This window comes from Tachypleus tridentatus, chromosome 8 (genome assembly GCF_004210375.1).
Source record: "Tachypleus tridentatus isolate NWPU-2018 chromosome 8, ASM421037v1, whole genome shotgun sequence".
In the NCBI taxonomy this organism is placed as follows: Eukaryota; Metazoa; Arthropoda; class Merostomata; order Xiphosura; family Limulidae; genus Tachypleus; species Tachypleus tridentatus.
Window position 1 is genome coordinate 28,548,405 of NC_134832.1, and position 14,357 is coordinate 28,562,761.

General features: G+C 35.0%; 1 protein-coding gene across 7 annotated transcripts in view; it reads right to left on the reverse strand.

Moving 5' to 3' along the window:
- LOC143222053 (uncharacterized) overlaps positions 1 to 14,357 on the reverse strand; it is a 114,726-nt gene that overhangs the window by 74,283 nt on the left and 26,086 nt on the right. For 3 of the 7 annotated variants that reach the window (XM_076447900.1, XM_076447899.1, XM_076447897.1), the window contains 2 exons: positions 5,306 to 5,395; positions 3,701 to 3,895 (listed from right to left, as the gene is read on the reverse strand). The exons of 2 other annotated variants lie outside the window; for them this stretch is intronic. In XM_076447900.1, the coding sequence (XP_076304015.1) occupies positions 3,701 to 3,895; positions 5,306 to 5,395 (285 nt within the window). The remainder of the gene's footprint in view (positions 1 to 3,700; positions 3,896 to 5,305; positions 5,396 to 14,357) is intronic. 2 more of the 7 variants (XM_076447901.1, XM_076447898.1) reach the window with 1 other exon arrangement.

Sequence of the window (14,357 nt, forward strand, 5' to 3'; positions counted from 1 at the left end):
ACAAGCAAAGGAACGAATCCCAGCAAACTTTATAAGTCTTGAAATATGTCAGTATCAGGTGCATTAGGTATAATTATGCATTAATTAAACAATGTTCGACTGAAAAGACACTTAAACTTTAGATATATTGTTCCTAACGTTTTTCGAAACCAGAAACATGAAGAATGAATTCTTTAGAAACTAGGTTGAGCTGGTGTTCATTTTTTCATATAATAACTGGTCTACCAGGTTTGAATATAAACAAGGGTAAATCACTTACGGTGTCCAAAAAGTTATTTCCCCTTCAAGTCCTGTATTCATTAAACCACCATTAACAATAATAGCAAACATTGTAACAGTTAGTACAATACCCTGCATGTAGTTTATGGTCTAATAGCAAACACTGTTAGAGTTAGTATAATAACCTGCATCTGTGTCACGGTCTTAAACTTGACTTACTTGTTTTATGTGACAGAAGCAATAACAAAATTACGACACCTGTTTTCTTTTAAAATTTCTCCACATTTAGATCTAAAATACTTCCAATGTGCTTCTTGTCCGGATGCTTGGTGTTTGATTGTTATCCATTTCTGTTTAGTTTATGATCTATGTCTGCCTGTGGTCTCTTTGTATATTATATGGTTGTTCTGGGGGATATCATTTCTATTTAGTGTGTGGTTATTTAAGTCTGCCTGTGATCTGTTTGTATTTTATATGGTTGTTTCTGGGACATCTGTATTTTGTTTGTGTCTGTCATTAGTACACTGCCGTTTGTTCATGGTTAAGTTGTATCTTTACAGTAAGTTGTTTCTTTTTGCAATCCGTTTGAGATTTCTTGTGGTACGCTTATATCTTTTGTGATTTGTTTAGTATATTTTTTGTTTTACTGTGTTTGTTTCATAGATGTTTGCCAGTTTGTGGTATGTTAGCATCTTTCCTCTGTCGCTCTATGTATGCGTTATTCGACCGACCTTGATTTTAGTCCGTGACTCTAATCTTTTATTTCGTCCGTTTCGCTGAAGAAAAAGTTTCGTTTTATAATTTTGTGGCAGAAATCACATTAATCACATGTATAAGTACAATGCATTAATCACCTATTGACGTATAATATATTAATCTCACCTATATAAAAAACCAGTGTGTCAAATGACGCTTGATTTCTCGAAATAGGAGAAGTCATGAAAGTTAAAATGCATTTATCCAGATAGAATAGTTCGATTACTGTCTGCCCATTACGATTTTAGTGAGAGTGCAAGGGAACCGTAAAACCTTATAAGTGTGTTTGTTTTTTGAATTTTGAGCAATGCTATACGAGGGCTATCTGTACTAGCCGTCCCTAATTTAGCAGTGCAAAACTAGGAGGAAGGCAGCTAGTCAGCACCACCCACCGCCAACTCTTGGGCTACTCTTTTACCGATGAATAATGGAACTGGCCGTCACATTATAACGCCCTCACGGCTGAAAGTGCGAGCATGTTTGGTGTGATGAGTATTAGAAGCCGTGACCCTCAGATTACGAGTCGAGCGCCTTAACCACTTGGCCATGCCTTGTCCCTTATAAGTGTAGTGAATGTTGGTATAATAAGGTTAAAGTAAAACTGTAGTGTGGAATCACCTAGCCTATAGCCAAATGTATAAAATGTATCATAAAAGTAAAAATACCGATTCAATTTTAAACCTAAATCATTTCTGAACGAAGCCATTTTGTTATATTACCATCATTTTCAAATTAAAAAAAAAAAACATCTTCAATCAGCGGAGAATGCAAGTTAACAAAAATCAACAAATACTGTTTCCCAATTCATTTCAGTTTAAATTTTCAATACGGAAATTACACTGCCCAAAAAATTCCATAATTGTATGTAATATTGTTGTTGAAGCCAAAATGAAATGAAAATAACATTTATTTTACCCTATTTTAAAATTTAATGTAATAAGAGCCATAAATATGTTTTGAAATAATACCTAAATGCTTCAAAATAATTTTAAAGGTTCGCCATGCTTAATTAATACACTTTCTCAAAGTCAACATAACCTACCACCCGAGTGGCCCTACGTTAAGTCTTCACGCTAACAACGCGAAAAATCGCGTCTCGATACTCAAATTAGGCATGGCACAAATAGCAGTAACTTTGCGCGTAACAACAACCAAATCAGCATCACCTGAAAAGAACTGAAGCATGCGCTAAGGTATGTACGCCATTCATAACTTTAATCATAAACTTTTCATCTGCTATTTAGAGTCATTACTATGTAACGACTACACTAGGCTATGCGTGACTCAATCGGACAGCAGCCATATTTCACTGTTAAATTACGTTTAATATTAGACCGTTAAAATATTTCTTGGTTGGTCTCTTGTGACGGAAACGCACCCTGATTGTGTTATTTTTGTTAAATGGATTCAAAATTATTTTTAAAGAAAACGCTCATAACTATTAAGTACAGGGCAAAGGTGAAGTATACATGCATAACAAGTAAATTACCTAAATTTGTGATAAATGAGATAAGTAAATTGTGTAACCCTAAGAGTGGCACTATGATTAGAAATCTATGAGTTTCGAACTGCGTACCAGAGATAAGACAACCAGTCGGCAGCATCCGCTGTTGTTAGCGCTACTCTTAACTTAACATTAAGACTGTAACTTATTTGTTTGTTTGTAATTAAGCATATAACACAATGAGCGATCTGTGCTCTGCCCACTACGTGTAGCGAAACTCAGTTTCTAGTCTTTTAAGTCCGAAGACATACCGCTGTAACACTGGCGGGGGTCACTTCTGTAACATTACCACAGGTAAAATTGCGAACGAGTTTGATAGTACTATGTCTCGAATCCTCAATTTGATACAAAGAAAAAGAATTATATTAGATTCTTAAATATGTCTTCCAGTAGGCCAGTTGTAAGTTTTATGGACTTACAACGCCAAAATTTGAGTTCGATTTCCCGGGATCACGGATAACCCATTGTGTAGATTTGAGCCGAAACAAATTTCTTTTAAGCATATTAGTATATTTTTATTAAAGAATTACTGAAACAAGATGTTGCATATAATTGATAGACATAAAGAGAAAATTTCAATTTTCTAGAAGGTGATTTCACAGGGAATGTAATTAGAAAGATATATCAGTTATAAGAAAAGAACTGGAAGATCTGTCATCTCTTCCGTTTTCAGTTGCTATCATTTCTAACTGCATTACTACATTCAAGATAAAATTCGTCAAATTTTTAAAAGGCATAACTAATGAACACATCAGTATTGAAGATTTCAACGAATCATTAGTTTTTCACGCAAAAGTGAGTTTGCTCTATATTAATAAATATTACGACAAACATAAGGGTTTACACAAAACCTGTGTGACTCGTCTCATGTTACGATAACTCAACAGAGTTCATGCAAAACCTATGCAAATCGCCTCGCCTTGTAACAACCATTAGGGATAACACAAAACCAGTGTAAATTGCCCCACATTGCGACAACTATTTGGCCTCACAAAACCTGTAACAATTGTGCCATATTGTCATAATTAATTGGTTCACAAAAAAACCTGTGTGAATCGTCTCATATACCATGAATACACATAAAACACTATCGACTAAGTACCACCTAAAATGCATAAAACAAACAACACTTTATCTACGTAAATCATATTTTACATAACTGAGCTATGACTGGTTATATTAAACTGTTTCCTGTTTATACACAGTGTATTAACACTTTACCTGTGTAAAGCACCTCATGTTACGTGTACAGAGAAGGGCAAGCTTCATCTGGGACGTACACATGTCGCTAGAGATTCTTTGATGCTCTTGGCTAGTGGTGTCTAGATTAATTTGCAACTGAGCGCTCAGTTGGTCGAAATGTTCCTGTTCCTTAGCCATGGCGTTCTGAAGACCAGTCACCAAATCTAATAGCTCCTGTGGAAGTGAGAGAGAAATATATTCTCATAATAAAATATATTTAATGTTCGGTTAAATATGTTATCAGTAGTTTATTTCAACTTGTATGTTATCGTACTTAAGTAATAATAAAACGGAATCTAAACAATAAAGCTGCATATCTAAATTCTACTCCTCCAACCAGTGGTATCGTGGCAATCCGAGTTTCGATATCCGTGGCAGGTGCAGCACAGATAGCCCTTTGTGAAGCTTTGTGCTTAACTGTAAACAAGTTAACCCAACTAACTCACCATATAAGTGCTACCCCATCTGAAGTATTTAAAACAAACTGTATGAAATGATGCATAATTACTTTGGGGAGAAGGTGTGGGAGTTTAAAATTCTGGTCGCATAGAGAGCTAAGTTGCCTGAGACAAGCAGTGTTAAATTAATTAGTAATCGAACAAACTGATAACAAGAACAGATACAATTTCTTACTCTAGCAATGAAATTAGTTTTTTTTTGTTTCCTGTTAAATATTTCTATGTACGATTACCTACCAAAAATTGATGGTATGGCAGATATTCTAAAACTGTTTTTTTTTTTTTACACAAACAAATCGCTTACATGAAGGTCTGTTTCAATACACAGTTTGCTTTCTTTGGAATTTCGCACAAAGCTACAAGAGGGCTCTCTGCGCTAGCTTTTCTAAATTTAGCAGTGATTGACTAGAGAGAAGGCAGCTAATCAAAACCACCCACCACCAACTGTTGGACTATTTTTTTACCAACGAATAGTGGGATTGAACCTTACTTTACAACTTCCCCGAGGCTTAAAGGGCGTGTATGTTTGGTGTGACGGGGATTCTAGTCCGCGACCCACACATTACGAGTCGAGTGTACTAACCACCAGCCCTTCAATCCATGGAAGGAGCTACTATTTATATTGTTTTGGTGGTGGCGTGTGTGTGTGTGTGTGTGTGAGTTTTAGAACTTTTTTTATTTAAATAATGGACATTATTCTAATAAAAAATGGAATTTCCATGTGAGAGGCATTTAATGTACAACCAATATTCAAGTATTTTTTGCATATTATAAAAAAGAGAGAAGACACTCCTCGAATATCGACTGATAAATATTCAAATGTTTAGAACTATCCTCTAATTCCGGGTTAGCAAACGAACCAAAGACCTAATGTATTTATTTACTACTCTAAACCGTACGTACTAGATAAGAAGGTTGACAAAACGACGTTGACCAGCCATTTAACAGTTTGTTTCAAAATTGCTGTGAATCTACTTATTTCTGTTGTCTATTGAAAAAATTCCAATCAAACATTTTTCTTAATCATGACTTCAATCATCGCACAGTACTTGATATATTTCTTTATTCGCAAAAATAAAAGAACAAAACGTATATATTCATTCTTCCCTTAACACCTGTTACTTACTCTAATATTCATCCTGTTTATAGCTTCTTCAAACTTATTTTCATCACTAATCAATAGCTTTTGAAGAGTTTCGAAATCCAATCCGGACATCTGTAACACAGAAAATATGGTACTTACTAAAACTGCTTCGGAAACAGACAAACTTTAAAACTGAAATGTAACACGTGTTATCATAAAAAATATGAAGTAAGTACTCAGGCCGAGGCTCTGATTCTTGTTTCTATTTCTGAAGTGATAAGACTATAGGAAAGAATCATCCCCAGCCAGTTCTTAGGACATTCTTTTAGAAGCGAACAGTGAAATTGATCGTAACATTATAATGTCCCTACAGCTGAAAGGAAATATATGATCGGCGATGGGATTCGATTCCACCCTATTCATCAAGCTGTGCCGGGCTTTTTGAGGTTCTGTATTATATTACAACATTATTTGTGCGTGTATAACAAATTTTAGCTTACAGGAAAATCCTTTAGATCAGTCACGAATGTATTATGTAGAAATATGAACATTAATTTTATTGTATAATGCTTAAGAAAGTCAAATCCTTCCCAGGCTGAGAGATGGCACATGGTATCCAGAGATTAATTCCTGAACAAGCAAATGAGAAGAGTGATATATATATCCTAGACAAGAAGCAGTATATCACAGATTAACCCTCAGCTAACAGATGGTATTCATCGTATAACCGAGAAGGTTAGAACAAATTGGGTAAATCGTATTACACCAAGACGTGGTCCAGCCTTGAACTGGAAGCCATTCGAGTAAGAGTTACTGAGCCACGCAGTCCCCATTATATTTCCAATTATTTGTTCTATCGTAGTTGTTTCTTTATCCTTTCCTTTTTTTTTCTTTCGTGATCAGAGGGTCCTCAGAAATGAATCGACGGAAAATCTACGCACTTATAACGCTAAAAACTGGGTTTCGATATCATTTGTGGGTAGAGCACAGATAGATGATTGTGTAACATTGTGCTTACGAACAAACAAACAAACTCAATCATGGTCCATTTCCTATTTGTTTGTGCTTTCTTCCTCCCTTCCTAATTATGGGTCATTTCGTACTCTTTGTTTATAATTTCTAATTAACATTCGAGGTAGAACAGAGACAAGTTAACGGACTTATAACGTTACAAATCTGCGATTCCATTCCTCGTAGTGACACACAGTAACCCGGTGCGATTTTGTTCTAAAAACGAATTTCCTAATTATAGGTCATTTCTTATTTGTTTACACTCATACTTCTTCCTTGCTTCCAATCTTTATTTTTGATATAATTTTGTTTCATTCATTTCAAGTTCCTTATATGCTTTTTATCACAAATTTACAAAGTTTTGTATCATACGTCCATTGAAAAAGGTCTGGTTATCTTAAACATCCTGAATACCCTGTTTTACTAAGCAACTCCGGAGAACGTGATATCTGGCATGCTACGTAGACTGCTTCATTTGTTTCCTGATAGGATAAGAATTATTATTCCATTAATACTTCAATACAAAACAAAACGTCTTGCCTATAAGGTGTTGAAAACAGAAAAAAATAACTTGGTCAGTGTGAACTCGCGACGTCTGCTTCTGTTTGCAATAAATCAGAGATTTTCAGGAGTCTAAGTTACCAAGATTATATAATGTGTGTTTAAAACTATTCAACCATTCAAACAATTAATATAAATATACAATATGAAGGCTGTCATAAAGTTAGCGGGCCAGGTGGTTAAGACACTCAACTTATAATATTAGGGTCGAGGGTTCGAATCTCCATCCCTCCAAACATGCTCGCCCCTTTTAGCCGTGGTGGCGTTATAATATGACAGTCAATCCCACTCTTCGTTGGTAAAAGAGTAGCTTTGCGCGAAATTCAAAACAGACAAAACCTAAAGATAGTGTATGAAACAGTTTACTCAACCATGAGAGTGGGGTACTGAAAAACATGTGAAGTCTTGTCTATCTATCTTAAAGCACCATACTGACTATGTGTTAAGGAGTGGTGGGATTCCCAGCTCATGTCCAACCGTTTTTTATAATTAACATCTGATTAAAACAGTGGTTCTCAACCTTTTCTAACTTGCGGCACACTACGACAATCTAAAAATTTTCGCGGCACACCTGAAAAGCCTTAACGATTTTTTTAGGTACACGTTATACGGCAAGCGTTAAAAGGCTTAGAACGAAAATCACGGCCAAAGCAAGCGATAATAATGTCATTGTGCATCACGTTTAGATACACGTAACACAGGATAGTTAACTTAAAAAGCCTTAAAACGAAAATCACGACCAAAGCAAGCGAAATTAATATCATTTGCACATTGACAATACTATCGCTTGGTTTGACCGTAAGTGTCGTTCTAAGGCTTTTTAACGATTTTGTGGTATAGCAGAAAAATCAAAACTTTTTTATTTTTACATATGTTTTCAATGTGACGCTTGTGCCTGCTTCTGGGAGCATATCAAATTGAAGCGAGGCTCTAACGTAGACAAACAAGCTCGCATTTCATCATCGACTGTAAGAAGCCTCTCTCTCTTTCTGGCTTTAACTTCAGTCAATGCTGAAAATCCAATTTCGCAAAACCACAAAGATGCAAATGAAAGCAGAACTTCAACTGCTTTTGAACTGATTGCAGGATATGAATTTTTAATGGAGACCCAAAACTCATCCAAGCTCTTTTCGGGAAACAATGACTAATAAAATTTGTCGTTTCGTAAATCAATGAGCTGTTCTTCCTCCTCAGTTGTAAGATTTGTTGTCTCATTGATTCCGAATGGATAGGCCACCCAGTTACATTCGTCGACAGCAAGTGACGGGAAGTAATGTTTTAGTGCGGACTGTAGGTTGCTTAATGTGTTCAAAATTTGATGGACAATTTTTTTTATTTGAAGGGCATTCGTTAACAGAAGGAAAACAATCAAGGACTCCTTTCGAGATCTTATTCTTCCACAGCGTCACCTTTTCATTGAAGGCCTTCAGTTTGGCCGTTGTAGTATTAATGTTTTCAGATGGTTCTTGGAAACTTAAGTTCAGAGAATTTAATTTATCAAACAATTCGGAGAGAGATTGAACCTTCAGCCACCACATCTCATCATGCAAAGAAAATTCAAAACCTGCTTCCTCAACCTCCAAGAAAGAAATTACTTCAGTTTTTAGTTGGACAAGACGCTTTAACACCTTTCCTTTCGAAATCCATCGAACTTCAGTGTGATACAGTAACTTTTTTAGTCTGAATCCATCACCTCACAGAGAAGAGAGAAAAGTCGAGATTGAAGTGGTGAATTTCAACACAAGTCTCGGCCAAATCTTTGCCGAAAGATTTGCAGGTGAGCGCCTCTCTGTGAATCATGCAGTGAACAATCCTAATGTTTGGATTTTGTTGGCGCACCAGACTGACGAATCCCTTCTTTTTTCCTTGCATTGAAGGACAGCCATCGGTGCAAACGCTGACATAGTTATTCCAATGTAATTTGAAGAGCAAAATGTTTTCATTCACCAACTCGAAAATGTCTTGGCCTTTCGCTGTACATTTTAAATATTTGCAAAATAAGTATTCGTTTACGATTTTGTAATCTTTTATGAATCGAACAAAAGCCAGAACTTAAGCTTTTCCACTAACGTTAGTAGATTCATCAACTTGAAGAGACCATAGCAGACACAATTCATCTGCAGGCGCTTCGAACTGTTCGCAAACTTGATCCTTCAAATCCGACGACAAGTCTACAATTCTGCGCGAAATTGTGTCATTGGACAGCGGAACTCGCTTAACCTTTTTGGCGGCATCCGTTCCAAGCATAGTTTCAACGATGATTTCTGACGCTGGTGCAATGACTGATTCGGCCTCCGTATGCACTTTCTTGCGTTTTGCCAACAATTGAGCAACCTTATAACTTGCAATGAATCCTTTTTCGGGCAGCTTCATGTGGTTCAGAAGCTTCCTTGATTTTTCATGTTGCTGAGCCGCGAGATTCTCGAAATTTTTTTTTTGGTTTATCCTTCACAACTGAATGTTTTGTTTCCAAGTGTCTCTTCAGTTTGCTAAGAACAAGTGCCTCGTTCGATAAAGCTGCATTGCAGAGTAGGCAGAATGGTAATTGAGAATGTTCCGATTTTGTTTCTTTTTTCTTTCACTTTATTTTTCTAATTATTGACCTTATATTTATTTATACATTTTCCTAATGATGGGTCGTTTCCTTCTCTTTTTTTTTTATTCTTTCCATTCTCCATCCTAATTAGTTGTTTGTTTCCTTGCTTCCCATCTTTGTTTTTCTTTTTTATACGGTTTGATTTTATTCACTTCAAGTTTCTTGTATCTATTTTATAACGGTTTAAAAAGTTTTAAGTTTTCCTCCTTTGTATCATACGCCCATTGAAAAAAGTCTGTTTATCTTAAACACCGTGGGTACCCTGTTTTACTAAGTAACTACGGTGAACGTGATACCTGGCGTGCTAAGTAGACGGACTACTTCATTTGTGTTTCAATGGCCACGAAATACGTGATATATGGCTTACAAGATAAACTAGCATCGACATTTATCAGTAGCCTAGAAACAAATAATCTTTACTTACTACGCAAATAAATTTTAATTGTTTTTTTAGATTATCTTACTACGTCAACGTCCTAAAACTCGGTATCCTGCATTAGTTTCGTTTCTATTACTGGTAGTAATAAATAGACTAAAACCCTTTACTTCAAAGCAGCTTCCGAGTCTAAATCTGTTTGTCAAATTTGACAATTGTTTGTTTTTATTTCACACAAAGCTACACGAGAGTTATTCTGCGCTTGCCATCCTTAATTTAGTAGTGTAAGACTAAAGGAAAGACAGCTAATGATCACTACCCACCGGCAACTCTTGGGCTATGCTTTTGCCAATGAATAGTGGGATTGACGTTATAACGCCCACACGGATGAAAGGGTGAGCATGTTTAATAAGACGGGGATTCGAATCCTCGACCCTCAGGTTACAAGTCGAGCGTCCAAACCACCTGGCTTCAAATCTAACGAAAGCAAACTAACTACGTTGTTATCCAACAACAGAGATAGTTAGACACTTCAATTTTCTAGGAATCGCATTTTATTAAGTGACAATAGTTTCACAAATTTCCCGAATAACCGACACGTGGTAAAAATAAAAAAGTTTATTACCTAAATATTTATATGTAAAGAAGATGTACGTTACATTAACGCGACGGAACTTTATCTTTGCATAGAAATTACAAAACCTACACCCTTAAATAAGTTAAAATATTTACCGTCTAACGGAAGTGGGTTAATAATTAATCAATGTGGTACATTATCTTCTATAACACCGACAAAAACACACACGCACATCATATAGATGTAAATAGTTAGTAGTTACTCTGATGAAAGAACATACAGCAGTAGCATAAAAAACTTGCTTCCATACACACACAGTGTGAAGCTTGCACAAGGCAAAAAATCCGCGAGCTTAGAATTGTGAAGATGGAATCAAATCCACACAGACAGATTAATAACGATTATTCTTTGTTCTACTCTATACTGCACGGTACTGCAAAGGTTTAAATTAAAAACTAACGTCTCATTTTACAATTAGATTAATTAACGTGTGGTAGAACTGAATGTATGCAACTTCTGAATTAATAGAGTTTTTGTCAAACAGGTTAGTGAACTTTTAGAATTTATCGAGAAAATATTTGATAATTTGTTTCCCTTGCAAGTATTCGTATATGTACCGTACAGGTTTAATACTCAGTACCCCTTTGTTCAGCGACTACGTAATAATTACCGCGAAATATATACATACACGTGACACACACTCCAATTCTCAAGCTACAACTTTATCTTAATTCCGTTTCAGTGTTGTAAAACCTGACACCACATTCTGAAGTTTGCTTGGGAGCAGTAGTAAGTGTACAAGACAGGTTTGAAAACTGTATGGTTTACAAAATAACTTTATTTGTACAAAAAAACAGCAGTCATCGTTTTTACTAATGCCTAACTCGTTTACTTAAGATACATCCACGAATATTAGCTTTTACTTTAAAAACGATAGTCATAAGAGTTAATAATCTAGACTCTTAAACTTGTCCTGAAGTCCATTATAGACACTTGTATAAACACAAAACTATCTTCTGTTAAATGGATGCACAGTTAAAATAAGAAACCAAAAATAACGCAAACATCCCACACACCTGAATAACACAGCTTTTTAGACTTAAAAAGATACTAAGAGTATAAGCGAAATAAAATATTTTAACTCGAAATAGCTCAGTAATTTTGAATTATATTATTCAAATCTATACTCAACTTACTAGCTAAAAATTATAGTTTGGTTTGAATTTTCGCGCAAAGCTACACGAGGGCTCTTTGCGCTAGCCGCCCCTAATTTAGCAGTGTAAAACTAGAGGGAAGGCATCAAATGATCACCACCCACCACCAACGCTTGGGCTACTCTTTTACCAACGAATACTGGAAGTGATCGTCACATTATAATACCTCCACGGCTGAAAGAAAGAACATGTTTAGTATGAAAGGTATTCGAAACCGCGACGCTCGGATTACGAGTCGAATGCCTTAACCGCCTGGCTATGCCGGGCCTAATAATGTACGTAAAAATTTATATCGTTTAAGACAGTAATTTAAAATGTTTGATAAATAATGTTGTTTTACACATTCTATGTTTGAAAAAATATTTCAGTTTATTACCATAGTACAATAAATAACTAGAAATCTTACTATAATGAATTTGCATATGTCAGTATCTATATATGTAACCAAAACTCCTTCAAGTATTGGAAATGGCACCACAAACAAACAAACAAACAAAAAATCAAAATTTTGGTATTCAAGATTCAGACAATTGTAAAAAGTAACTGTGGTATGTGAATTGTCCCCTTCTTTATAACAAAATAGAACTTGAAATAAAAGTACTCTCCGAATACGACTTTCACTAGGATTGAACGTAAGGGTTTGATTATATCTTTGATGTAATTTTGAAATATAGTACTAAAAGTTGGAATCCTTCCAGATATTTTTTTTCAATAAAAGGTAGCACTTTTAATATATACAAACATTATAATTTGTATGAGCAAAATTGTGGAAAATTTTGAATTATGTACATTGAATCATTTCGATGTTAGAATATGCATATATTTAAATGTTTAAAGTGCACAACTTTAACATCCTTTCTGTCCCGTACTTACCATAACTTGGTTTAAGAGAATGTTCACTTCTAATTTTATATTCAATGAGGTATGAAGACTACGATTAGACAAACAACCGCCTGTAAGACAGCATTTATGCCAGTTTATAAAATTTCATACAAAAAAAAAAATTCTGAACAAAACCAACAAATGTGGTAAAACTTCTGGATATGTTTAAACATGATTCCAACGGAGTTATTAACGTTTTGAGTATTCAAACTAATTAAACTTAATGTTTTCTTCGTATATTAATGTCATATTCGAGACACCATTAATTAACTTTCATATCAGAAAACAGTAAACTCACTTTTTATAGAGAGGCTGATAAAATATTACTTGTTACTATTAAGATGTGGTAATTAGGATTATTAGGGTTATTAATTAAGCAAATGTGTAACTAATTTATTTAACGGCAAATAGCATATCCAGCTCTTCCTTTGATGGTCTACAAGTGAACTCTCAGGCCACAAGGTATTTTTTTGCAACGTAGTTTAAATGTTTTGCTTTAAAAGTTTTACTTTTTCTTCTCTTGAAAATATAGAAAACACGAAAACATTTATCGAAAATAAGCAAGATAGTTCTTAAAGTTGTCAGTAGTGTTCATTTTCCAAGAAAGTTGCTGTATGACAGGGGAAGTGGACCGGAAGTGAGGAGGTATAGCACCCAAGTCAATAAACTTGGTAAACAATGGCATGCAGTTTCGTCACTTCTTGCTGAAGGCAGACCATTTCACAGTTCTGAGGACCTCTGTTACCCAAAAGGTGTGTGTGTGTGTGTGTGTGTGTGTATAATCATATTGCTGCTGTGTTGCCTCGTTATAGTAGAAAGTTATGCAACATTATATTGAAAAGGTTGGAGGGAGATTGGGTCTAGTTGCGACATTTCAGCATCTTAGTAAGCTAGAATACATTGTTATTGTTGAGATGTTTAAACTTAATTCAGACCACTAACGCTAGATTACTGAATAATACAACGAAAAGTAACTCCTCCGGGGAGAAAAAAAAACACACCAAAAAAACCACACTCTGTCTCAGCAGCACTCCAGTTACTATCAATATTAGTACGTGTGTCTATAAAATATTAATCACTCACCATTTAGGTCATATATGTTGGGATTAGTATATTAGTTTATGTACCTTTTTTTACTTGCTTCACTTTTTGCTATTTGTTTGAGAATCTCTTCACTTGTTTTGAGATAATCATCGCAGAAAGTCGGCATAATTCCTTAGATCTCCTGTGTTAGATTCGTATGGTTTAACTCTTTGTTTCGGAAGTTTCTGATTTGGTTTTAGACAACTGTGGTAGAAGCTTGGCCTTAGTCCTTAGATCTCCCATGTTAGATTCGTATGGTTTGAATTCGTATGATTTGTTGGCAATATACTTTTTTTTTCTTACCGAATATTCATTTTGAATTCTTATCACTGTCCGAACCAAGAGAGAACCAAATATTTGTGTGAAACATCACAATGCTTAAAAAAAAACACAAAAGAACTATTCACATTGTTTTAAGATTGGACAGTAATTACTGCTGTGAAAGTATTGAATATTGAATTCAATAAACAAAATAAAGAGTTTATTGAAATAACAATATTTTAGTTTTATTTTTCAAGACTGTTCCTGAATTAATTTACATTTGTAGGAAGTATGAAAATATGTTAAGAATATTGTTTAGATATTGTCATTGTTGAATAAATGGTTTGCGTTTTGATGTTGATGAAAACTGTTTGTAATGGCGTGTTCATGTTAGACCACGACAAGCCCTCTATAGTTTTGCGGAAATTCAAACCAACTAAAGTATATCGATTTATTTATAGTTCCATTGTGTGTTTGATTTCTAAACGTAGCAATTTCATCTAGTCCATTGGTACACACCAGGTGTTTGGTGT